Source organism: Phoenix dactylifera, chromosome 8 (genome assembly GCF_009389715.1).
Source record: "Phoenix dactylifera cultivar Barhee BC4 chromosome 8, palm_55x_up_171113_PBpolish2nd_filt_p, whole genome shotgun sequence".
Lineage (NCBI taxonomy): Eukaryota > Viridiplantae > Streptophyta > Magnoliopsida > Arecales > Arecaceae > Phoenix > Phoenix dactylifera.
In genome coordinates, this window is record NC_052399.1 from 30430564 (window position 1) to 30442850 (window position 12287).

The following is a 12287-nucleotide window of genomic DNA, read 5'->3' on the forward strand; positions in this document are numbered from 1 at the left end:
AAAAACTCAAAGTGAAAAGGTACAGTAATACTAAACATGGTCTTAAGAAAAATAATTTTCATAATTTAAAAGTTTCAAAAGATTTTTTTTTTAAACACCAAATTTGAGGAGCTTATTTCTTGATTTGGGGCCAAAATGACAATTTTGTTCTTGGCAGTTCATTAAAAACACTCTGAATTGCAGTCATTTCCGAAAGGTTTCAAGGGAGACAAGGCATTTTTGCTAAATAGAGATGATAATGACGTTTTATAATTGACTCAAATACTAGAAGATACAAAGGAAAGAACCTACCACATAATTGATAACTAAATTGCCCTGCTTTTTGGAAAAGAGAAAGAAGAAGAAGAAACCAAGAAAGTCTTAGCCATCATCTCACTGACCTGAAGCTAACTTGTTATTGCTCAACACTTCGATTCATACAGATATCCTTATGTGCAGTTTACAGTGCTACTATTGTGACTACACGTCTCAGAAGTCCAAGAAACAGAGAATTTTATAGCACTCCGACGGAGCCACAGTTCATACATTACCATATAAAAGGCATCATAATCTACTGGAAGATGAGAATGCCACTGGAAATGCTTGCGTACCTTGAGTACATTCTTTTGCAACATTTCATACTGCCCCGGCCTTACATCATGGAGAATTTTCTTAAGCAGTGGAATATCCAAGGTAGCAACAACAAGAGAGAAGCTCTTCCAGTTCAGTATATCAGCAAAGGGTAGATCGTAATGATTGGCAATTATCACGGGCACACATCCAAAGTAGATTGCATCGCCGATCCTTGCAGTGTTGACTTCGAAACCCTTGACATGGAGGCAGAATTTGCTGTTAAGAAGCCCCTCCTCGTATGGAGTTGTAATGTGGCCGGAATGGACAAGGATCTCAGAGTCATTTCCCCAGGCTTCCATAAGTCTTTTGCGTACAGGAGAGTTGACTGATCCAGAAAAAAAGGCTAGTCTGGCCCTGGAATGTTCAGAAGAAAACATGCATTTGAGTCAATACTACAAAGTGTGGGTAGTTGAACAAAGGTTGGTATAATAGCTTAGTACTACCCTAGTAATTCTACGTCCACTAGTAGTTTCAGAACGGGAGAGCAAAATTTAATTGGGCAGGGAAAAGGATCACAAACCCACAAGGAAATGGTGGAAAAAGTCATCTATATGGATTTGCATTACAAGCATCCTTTCAGTTTTCAATCCTATCGAGAGCTTTATATCAGAAAATGGATTTAAGAGTTGGGTTTTACCTTTTTGATGAAAATACATTTGGAGGGGTTCCATGTCTCGGCCAGATCTGAGGCAAAGATGCATCCTTGTGTGCAACATATCCAGAGAGAAAATAACTAGAAGAGCATACAACTTGAATTGCATTCAATCTAACTTCTTCTGCTCTCGCCATTGCAGACCTTCCAATGGAATGGCAAGCAACATAAAAATGGTTGGCACCACCAGATTGGTTCCAATAAGGGTAGTTTTGCCTAATATCAGTAATATAATTGCGTATAAATTCTGAGATGCCTCCAACACCAACTCTTGGATCATGACGCAACCTTGCAATTGAGAAAGGTAAGAAGAAGAGATCAGCCTCCAATGGATCCTTAGTTATGAAATGACTTTGGATAAGAGCCTTTTTAAAGTAACTTTCACTAGCATAGTTTCCACCAGGTTCAAAGTCCACCGGGAGAAAGGCATGTGCAAATGGATGCTCTTTGCTATGTGGGTATACAAAAACCTTAAAGCTTCGGTTCATCTCCTTATAGTCTTCAGTAAATATATATTTATCATGAAACACCTGATTGTTAAAACCTTTACCTGAAACGTGGAAAATGTTCATGAACATTGAAAAGTAAAGAAGAAAAAACAGAGCATTTACCGAGTTACTTGACATGTAGTGATTATTGTGAAAATTCTTTGTATCAAGAAATAAAACATTACACAAGACATAAGATATTCTTAAATAAAGTTAAACGAATCAAAGAGGATCACCAAAAGACACTTTTCCCATGTGCAGACATTTACTTGTAGAGGAAAAGAAAAATATGCTCTTAGTTCGTTACCTAAATAAGCTAGTAAGCTTAAAAGATCGACCTATTTTAGGAAAATTGGCCATGAATAGGCAAGTGGGGAAGCACAGGTAATTTAGCGAACCTAGAAGGATTGGACAGAAGTCTGTTGTTCATATTCGTATCTGAACAATTTGTAGAAGGAAGCAGAGAGGTCAAAAGTTCTTACAGTGCATATCAATTTCTCCTGGCTGCCCAACACGTTTTTCTACAAATACATTCATCATATAAAAAAGTCAAATTATAGAATAAGGCAAGCTTGCCTAGAGGTCCCAAAATCTAATCTACATGTTAGTACATGCTTTAACTAGACAGTGCTTTCATGATAATAGAGAAGCAACAATATGCTTCCTAGATTCTGCATATAGAGTTGGATAGAAATTAGTACGTATATTGACTTGTAAATTACATGGGGGAAATTTCACTTGTACCAAATTTATTTAATGTAAATCAAATACATGACGTTATTTTGCTTGTCTTCTTAACTCGTACTAGGACCCTGGTAAAAAAAAATTCTAGAACTATAGCTTGTTGCCACAAAATGAAACTAATAAGTAACTTATCTCTTGAGGCACCTCATGTTATAAAATTTTAGTGCCAATACAAAATCAATTGAAACATCATTAGCTTTGCAATTAAGAAAAAATGTCTGCAGGAGATGAGATCTTCCAATTGATGTGAACCTGATTGATACAAAGCATCTTATTGTTTCAACTCAAAAAGAACATTAGCCCATGCAGTACTTTCTATTCTGAGAAGTAAGATCATAAGAACTACAATGAATTATCAATATTTGTTTGACATGGCATGTAAGGTAATTTGTTTGTTTGTTCCAAAAGACAGCTACATAATAGTCATGTCCAAAGATTAGTTTTCAAACTAGTGGAGACAGATAACGAAGTTGGTGGAGCAAAATTAAAGAAATATCTTTTGCTGTCCAAGTTCTAGAACTCCATGATCAGATGGTATTAATTCCTTGCTTAAGAGCACAGAGAATGCAAGGGAAAAGCAGCAATAAAATATCTTCCATGTAAGAGCAATTACTATGTGCATATGTGTCTACGTATACATGTGCAGTTTTGTGTTTGTGTCGCGTGTGGGTGGGCGGGTTGGTGGGGGAGGAATTTGCTCTGAGCTTGGGAGTTGGAAATGAGTGTCTATTCTCATATTCATGGTCTAAGTAATCTCCAAACAACCTTAGATAAAGGAAAGTTGATAAAGTTGCACCAATTTTAACTCTGTTGAGTGGATGGAGGCCATCAAGGGGGGAAGACTATCAAGTTTTAAAATAAGAGAAAGAAATAGTTGCTTCATTAGGAAGAATTTATGAATTTCCTCAGTTCTCCATTGTGATCAAGCTTTTCACTGATTACTTTCATCGAAGGAAAGTTAATGCAAATTATTTTTCATTAAAGAAAGGCCTTCTATATATGCTGATATTCTGTACTTCATAACCATTGACAAGACAGTCATCACATGATGACTTCTCCCAGGTTGGATTAAATTCAATTAGAAAAGTGTTTGAAGTTGGAGATTTGCTACAGCATGCCTTGCAGTAACAAACTAGGCTTGCCAACAATGTCCATAGAGCTTCAAAATTTTAGCTGCCTACCACCATTTGTGATCACAAAAAACATAACAAAACCAGCAGAAACCGATAGAAATATAAGAGGTGCACTCAAATCTTCATCCAATCCACCCAAAGAGCCTTAATACAAAGCTAATTTAGTACCCTAATAGTTCAGCAAACTCATCCATGAACAATGCACCACTTCATCAGACCGCATCTTCTCTAAAAACAATCTTCCAATCCCTCCACAGAACCAGCGAAGAATCAAACCACAACAGCAGAATCACAAGAAAACCATCCACACAAATGACATAAAACAGCAACAAAACCTCAAAATTAAAAAAATGAAAAAAAAAAACGCACCTTTTGAACCAAATTGTTGCCTAGACCTCGAAGACCGATCGATCCTGCCTTCCAGGCCGCTCCCATCCCATAAAAAAGGCGGCGCCTTTTTCGAACCTGGCGACCGGGGCACATCAGAAACGCCACCATTGGAAGCGTTTCGGGCGAGAGACGGGGGGTCCGGGTGGATCCGGGGAGGAAAAGGGGCGGAGCCGAGTGAGGATGTGAGGAGAAGAAGGTTATTGCGGAGATGGAGGAAGTAATTGGAGGTGGAGGAGATATAGACCAAGAGAAGGATAGAGGTGAGAAGGGTCAAGCCCTTCGGCACAAAGGAGCGGCTCATTGGCGCCGAGAGGAAGGAAGAAGAGCCGGAGGAGGAGGACATGCTGTCTTTGGGGACTACTAAGGGGTTGCAGCTGGAAAATTTGGGTGGCATTAGAAGTCTTTTTTTTTTTTTGGTCAAAAAAAAGGAGGGGAGGGGGAGGGACCAGCCCACCCGCGTAGCAGCCCCATTACTGGGCCCCCCTTCCACCAGGGGGTTTCGCGTGCCTTCCCCGACCCGTGGGCTCACCCCACTGGGTTCACCGCCTCACGTGTGGGTACGTCACCCCAGCGCCACCTTGGTACAAGTGGAAGGAAAGCATAACCGCCAACAAGCCAGCCGGGCATGGGGCATTCGGTCCCCTAATTTAATCGATGCCCGCGCGTTTCGAACCCGGGCAACTTGGGCGGAATTATCGCCTCCTTACCACCAGGCTACTACCTTGGTGGCCATTAGAAGTCTTCACTACTAGGAGTAATTTAAAAAGTGTCCACAAAACAAAGCAAGTCCACGATTGACAGATTGTCATGCTTATTGATGTTTTGGAGGAATGGAGTGGTGAACTGGTGACATTTTTTTCTGCTTATTGAATGCTTATTGTCTCTTTCATGCATTTCCCCCCCCCCCCCCCCCCCCCCCCTCAACAAGGTGAACAACTTGATAATAAAAAAAATAAAAATAAATTGCTGCTTCATGGCATCATAAAAAAAAATTTCTGCTTCGCAAATTGAATTTTACCATGAATTGCACCCATCCAAGGAATCAACAAATTTCCGTGTATCCCTTTGCATGCCAATTATGTGCTTGAATTTTTTTACTTTCTTAGAATTTTAGAGAGGGGTTAACTTTTCACTGCCCTTTTAGTTTAATAGGTACATATATAAAGATTTTATTAAAAAAAATCTTGGGACTGAATTATAGAAAAATCCATTCTTCTCAATTGTTTTTGATAGTTATGTAAAAAAAATTAAAAAAAAGGGATAAGCAGGTAGATGAAGCGACTTTCCTTCCTTTCATTCTAATATGGCCTCCGACTTCATCAGAATCTAAATCTGAATCAGATTGGGATATTCTCCGAGTTGCTGGGTCTGCGAACCCCTAGCTATTAGTGTCATAACTCATCCCTTGCTTGGTTCTGGTCAGTCCGCTACCGAGTTTTTATTTTCAATTCAATCAATCAACCCCATGCTTTAGATCAGCTAATTGAGAATCAGAATCTGGATCTGGATCTTCTCCGGCAATTGGGATCAGCCACTCATCTTGAGTATGTCACCTGGTTTGATTTGGCCTGGTTGATGAAAGTTCTCGTTTCTATGACTATTTTTCGTAAGCCAAAAGAGGAGCTTAACTCTCATAGGACTCGGTTACTATAGCTCGAGGCTGTGTTTCGCCCATCGTAGAATAAAAATTTATAAATAGAGGAGTCGGATGATCTTGAATCATTGTTTTCTGCCACTTAAAAAAATCACTTCTTAATAAATTTAGGAAGTCAATCCACTAAAGAAAAAAAAGAAAAAAATATTGATCTAGTACATTCTGAAACTGGCTTTTTTTAATAAAATAAGCAACATGTTTTTGCAATAAGAAGAATTTTTTTTTTGTTTATGCAAACTTCCTTTTTGTCTCTACCTTGTACCAATTTCTAGCTTAGTTGGCACCAATCGGCAATGTCCATGTTCTTCATTATGATCTCATTAGGTACGCTCCAATTCAATTCTCTCAATCATCCAAACTTTTTTTTTGCTAAGGCATCCAAACTTGCTTTGGATGACTACAAGTCTACAACCTACAATCTGGTCGGCTGGGATTAAAAAGAGAGGCAACATCTGGAAGAGCGAGAGGGATAAGAGTGATGAAAAGGAGAGTACAAGGAGTTGAACAGCCGTCTTGCTTCCCTTAGCTTTGGCCCTTGGATCACAGAGGCTAGGGTTTAAATTCAGGTTGGGTTTAAGGGCTCAATAAAGCCTTGCGGGAATATCAATTTGGCCATGTCATAGGTGTCTTCAAATGTTTGCCGTCTAGCAAAGCAGCATGGCAGATTAGCCAAGTAGCTGTAGATTATTGTAGGATTGGAGTTTTGCAGAGTCTTGCTTTGCCACTATATCTTCAAGGTTTAATTGGAGAAGATATGGACAACAAATTGGGGAATGCAATTGCAAGAAATAAAAAAAAAAATCGCTTGATCTTCTTTCTTTAATTCTTTATAAGACCCTGCAGGATGTCTTATTATTGCTTACTTTCATGGGAATGCTAAACAAAAATTGGTGAGTTTTTGTTCCACCCCTACATTTAATATTTGAAAGAGGTGAAAAGTATCTGACAAGAGATGCTAAATGATGAGCAACTACTCCTAGAATGACGAAGTAATGCAGAGAAGAGGATTTAGCCAACCATCATTTTATATTTTAATGTAGTATGGATGGGGCAAAATTTTCCCCACTTTTTTTTCAGGTCTTGCAACACTTTCAGTGTATATTAAAAGAAACAAAGGTATCGCTCCAAAAATCTTCAGTTAATAGGTAAAGTTTAAAATACTGGTTTGAGAAATCTTCAGTTAAGGGTTTTGCCACAAGTTTTGAAAAATGCAGAACACGCAAAACAGACACCAAAGCAAGATTCTAAAATATGTCCACACGAAAAGAGAAAATAAAAAGGAGGCAGGGCTGCCACAGTTGGCTGCACACCAACTGATTTTTTTTTTCTAAAAAAAAAAATCATCGATTAAAAACACAAAATTGTCACGCGTCGTGAATAATTCATGAAATGTGCAAACTGATTATTATTTTATGAAAATTTCAATTATATACATATTGGAAAATCACATGACCAATGAAAATCCTGTGCATACAGAAGAAATATGCGACCGAGTCCCCTAAATAACCAAAATGTTCCTCCTGAAATACATTCCAGATTAAACAAATAAACCTCAGCTGATAGAAAAACAATAAATATTGCTGTGATTGTTGCCTCATTTTCACTACCAAAAGGATGAAATTTTAATACAAGCACATTATAAAAAAAGAAAAAAGGTTTCTGTTCTTCTATAAGAAAGCCTCCAAGATAGAAGCAAAGAGGAGCATTAGCTCTACATTTACAAAGCATGACCCTGTCTAATCTTGTGTGTAAATATCTCTCAGGCTGAACATACATCTCTACTTCTTCGAATAGGAGAGATAAGGATCTTGAGCAATCGTTAAAACATCTGGCCGTTCTGCTTGGTTATACGTCAGACACCGACGAATTAGCTCCTGAGAATATCAACGTCAAAGAAGGAGCATTAATAGCCAAGTATCTCCTGATTCTTCTATTTCAATGAATACAATACTCCATGTAGGATAAACATCGAGGAGCTCTCATTTGAGGGGTTAAGAAAGGGACCAACAGCAAGCATGCCAGGCAGGCAGAAGTCTTTTGCTTGTCATTTATGAACTAGATGTTGAAAAGAGGTTCCCAAAATGTCTTTCTGGTTGATTTTACGCTGACCAATGGAAGTTAAAATTTTAAGTAATCAAGTTCAAACTAGTCCACTACTAATAAGAAAATAACAGAGTCATATTGGACTTCGGGTTTTGGTCCATATCGGAAGTCAATGTGAATCTCATACAGCACAGCTTTTTTCTGGCTGAGTCAGAGCAAGATCAATCAAGGGCATGTGCTTCTCCATGTATATAGTGTGAATAGGTTAAATTAATGAGGCTTTAGATTTTTTTTTCAAAAAAAGCTGCACAATTTCATGTGCTGTGGTTCCTCTGTAATAAGGACATATGCACATACAGTGCGCATGGGCATGAGGATTTTCAAGTGGGTTTCATGTCAAAATTGTAGACTGAGGACGCACAGCAAGAAGTGTCGCCCATGGCTCAGACTCCATTTGTTACTTGTTCTTCTCCAGCTAGTCATGTATTTCTGGTGTAAGTTAAAAATAAAAGATATGATTACGAAAAATAGAAAGAAAAGAATTAAAATAACAAAGTTATTATTTTTCTTAAAATAGATCCCAGATTGCTATAACTTACGATACCAACTTTAATCTTGTATGCAAGCTCACCACTAATCCCTTCCACTAATCATCTAAACAAGCATTTGCCTTCTCTAAAACTTTATAATGAGATTTTCTTCTATTAATTATGTTCAAAACAAAGATGTGAAAAAAAAAAAATTAGTGTTGTCCTCATGTTAACAGTGACAACCAGTCACAACCAATTAGAGAATAACATCATGAAAATAAGATGTATCAATATTGTAATTTAACCAATTAAATACATGGTTAATACTTAATACTCTATAGTTTATAGATATTCAGAGATTACAAATATTAATTCAGTTTAGCAGCCACCCATTCAGTTTGATATATCAATGCACATGATTACTTGTATACAACAATGTAAAGTTATCACTTATGTTATATTTAATAAAGCTAACCTTTAAAACCACCAGCAGGTGATTTTCATTCAAAGCTTATTTTTTCTATTTGTTCTAAAACTCAACCCAACCTGTCCAAGTCAAGAAAAAAACTGTCTTAACTAAACTATTAGCACGTCATTTGTTCTTAAACTTAACATATTTAGATGTCCGAGTCATTACAGACTCAGACTCAGCCATTTCATGCTTTCTTTTTTGAGACCATGAAGCCACAGAAATCTGACTCGCTAGACTAGGCCAAGTATTTCAAGCATGAAAACCACATGATAGGTAGCATTAATGGAGAGCAAAAAGATGGAAAATTGCAATTAAGGTTCAAAACCACAAGCGGGTGATTTTCATTCAAAGCTTATTTTTTCTATTTGTTCTTAAACTCAACCCAACTTGTCCAAGTCAAGAAAAAAACTGTCTTTACTAAATTATTAGCATGCCATTTGTTCTTAAACTTAACATTTTAGATGTCCGAGTCATTACAGAATCATCAAGCCACAGAAATCTGACTTGCTAGACTAGACCACATTTATTAACTACCTTGGTCGCAGATCTCAGGTTTTTGACTTTCGACTGATGATTCTGAGAACTGGTTATTAAGGTGGGTTGGGGCAAAAGCTAATTATAACGAAAGATATACCATGACTATAACAATAACCACCCAGCTTTATTCTAACTATTTGGGGTCTGATTATGGATCCTCATTCACCAAAATTTCCTATTTAGGGCCAGTATCATAAACTAAGCTACTAATTATGTTTTAACTAAAAATACATGAATAATGAGTCAGGAGTTTCTAACTAATAAGTCAGCAAAACTAAGGAAGCAGAGAATTGTGTGAAAATGAAGATCCTAAAAACTATTATGTCAATAACAATAAATGGCAGATGAAGACCATCTGACCATGAAAGGAATTACAAAATGAAAAATCTAAAGGGGCTGATCAGGATTTACTTTCCAGAAAAGCAAATAAATAAATAATTTTCTACCAGTGAAGAAAATAAAAATCTTCGAACCATAGAATGCTTTTATGGTCCTTGGAAGGAAATAGGCAGAATGCCGCCAAGGGGTCATGTTCACTTCTCATGAGGTAACAGAAATATTACACATGATACGGTAATTCTTAAGAAAAGAATGACGAACCTTTGCCTCGTTGGAGACAGCTGGTTTCTGAGGAAATTCCACCTTGCGTGCGTTAATAATAGTGTCTTCACGAAGAATTCTCTCTTGCGTCTGGTCATGCCCAAAGGGACGTTTACCAAAGAGCATTTGGTACAAAATTACACCAGCTGACCAAACATCCACCTGTGCACAAGCAACAGCAACAGTTTAACATACCAAAGTATGAGAAGGTAGCTGTAAATAAATGACTTATTTAATTAGTCCTCTAAGATGCTCTATCAATTATTGCAGTCATAACCATTAAGTGTTTATCCAAAATATCCAATTGACTCTGCATACCATAATTACCTCCTGCACATTATTAAAGGAAAAGCTATATGTGTGCTTATACAGATTTTTAATGTGCAAGCTGGGATTGATCTTCAATAATATAGTCCGCTTAGAGAATAAGACAGTCACAATTTGGGCCACACCCAATCTTAGAGAATAAGATTTCATGTCAACAAAAACTTGAATAGGATAGGATAAACATCAAAGGCTACGTATTTCAGTTTTTAAAGCTTTACACTGCCCCAGTCGAGAGATTTTGCTGCTACAAGGTTCACGGAAGCATCAGAACCTGACTTTTCTAAAAAAAATAAAAATTAAAAAGGTATGCATTGAACTTGACATGTCAGCACAAGGAGAAAAGTCAGGATCCCTCCTACAAGGAGGTTACCTAACCTAGAACTGAGAATCGGGCTGCCTAAAAACCGATATATGCTTTTAAGGCGACCAGATGAAGTTTCTATCATTGTTTATGTGGCAAGACAAAGTTTGTTTATGTGGAACCAAAATTTTGCATCCAGATGAAGCTTTCCTAGAGTTGGGATAGCCTTCTTCCTAGAGGCACTTAACCTCAAGTGGCTGTGTGCAGCTCCTAAAATTTGTAGACCACATGTATGGGAAGTATGCATGACTCTTTCCTATTTTACAATCCTTCTTCCTCCTCTTCCTCTTCCCCTCCTCCTCCTTCCTTATCAAGCAGTGGTTGCCTAATCGACCCTGTTCACCAGCAAGGCCCACCTCTCCCACAAATACCTTAGCTCAAAATTCACCTCCACTCTCTTCCACCTTGCCATCACTGCTTGCCATCATTGCTATCAACCAGTTACAATCAACGAATGTGTCAACTCTCAAATCCCGGTCATTTGGTTGCATATTCCCCCTCTCCTCCACCTCCATTGCCTCTCAGAGAAACCGGCAATCTCTGAGTGGTGTTATCCATTTCTAGGAGGTGGCATGGGCCACTGGTAGTGGAGGGGCAGCCAAGGTGGCAGCAGATGGGCAAGGAGCTAGGGCAGGGAGACAAGTGGCAGAGATGGGCGGGGTATAGATGGAGGAGGACTGGTTGAATAAAGTAATAAAAAATAAAGGTAGGCAGCCGTGCAACAACTGGCAACCGGTTGTATATGTATTTTCATTTTTTGCCCCTATGAAAAGGATGGCCAGGATTCATCATATTTTTTTTTCGTGAAACTAATAAAATGTACCATAGCAAAACTCAATATATTATAGACGACCAAGGAGAGTTTTGTTATTTCAAAAGATATGATGGTTTATTTCAATTTTCAGCTTTCTCAAAAAGAGATGGGGAAAAAAAACGTCTTTCTTTTCAGGCAATGGCAGTTGTGATAACGACAATGGACCAAGATGGACATATCTAGGCTTACTACAAAAGCAACTGACTAATGTAAATGTTTGCACGGTCATGAAATGGACTGAAGAATTATGGAGCAATATAAGTGTCTATGAGACAATGCTATATACAATAGGTATTCATGGGACTACAATAAAAAAACTTACACTGCAGAAACAAAGCATGATTGATATTTTTTAAGATGCAGAGACACATTGAACAGGAAAAAATGAAATTAACGAATTGGAGTCATGATCTGAAAATTGACTACAGAAGATTTTTCAGAATCAAACCATCCCTTTCCTCCTATTTTAGATTTTTACCTTCTCCACACCTCATTGCTACCATATGTTCAATGTCAACAAACACAAGCAAATATAAAGATTTGTAGATGGCTTGCTAATCATGTTGCTACTCAGCAAGTGCACGACATAAAAGTGATAGAAGCAAGAAATTCTCTCAAAATGGAGAAAATCTAATTTCATATGGTTAAGTTTGCTGCGGTTATAAGTTGAACTTACAATGTGCTTTAAACAGATAATGCTGCACATAACATCGCATCAAACATACAATTCTTTTCTTTTACATGAAACTCAAGGCTGCAACAAATTCCCAATTCTTACTTAAAACTATTGTAATCCTCCATAGATTAGTAATTGTAATATGTTGCTTGAAAGGGGAGCAAACACAGAGGCCAACCAGATGCATGAGTACAAAGCAGTATTGCCACAAAAAGAAAGGGGAGGAGGAGAGTGAGTAGGAAGCAAAATTTTTC

The 12287-nt window shown here is 37.7% G+C and overlaps 2 protein-coding genes across 2 annotated transcripts in view; both read right to left on the bottom strand.

Moving 5' to 3' along the window:
- Positions 1-372: 372 nt before the first annotated feature.
- On the bottom strand, positions 373-4400 carry LOC103707230 (probable glycosyltransferase At3g07620). Its single transcript, XM_008791635.4, has 3 exons — positions 3999-4400; positions 1250-1814; positions 373-966 (listed from the first exon to the last, which is right to left on the bottom strand). Exons 1-3 carry the CDS (start codon positions 4360-4362, stop codon positions 429-431), a joined length of 1467 nt encoding a protein of 488 aa, XP_008789857.4. The 5' UTR covers positions 4363-4400; the 3' UTR covers positions 373-428.
- A 2651-nt stretch (positions 4401-7051) lies between these two features.
- Positions 7052-12287, bottom strand: part of LOC103707239 (serine/threonine-protein kinase TOUSLED) — a 30118-nt gene continuing 24882 nt past the window's right edge. The window contains exons 15-16 of the mRNA XM_008791647.4: positions 9856-10017; positions 7052-7547 (exon numbers count right to left, since the gene is read on the bottom strand). Coding sequence (XP_008789869.2) covers positions 7452-7547; positions 9856-10017 — 258 coding nt within the window. The 3' untranslated portion in view covers positions 7052-7451. The remainder of the gene's footprint in view (positions 7548-9855; positions 10018-12287) is intronic.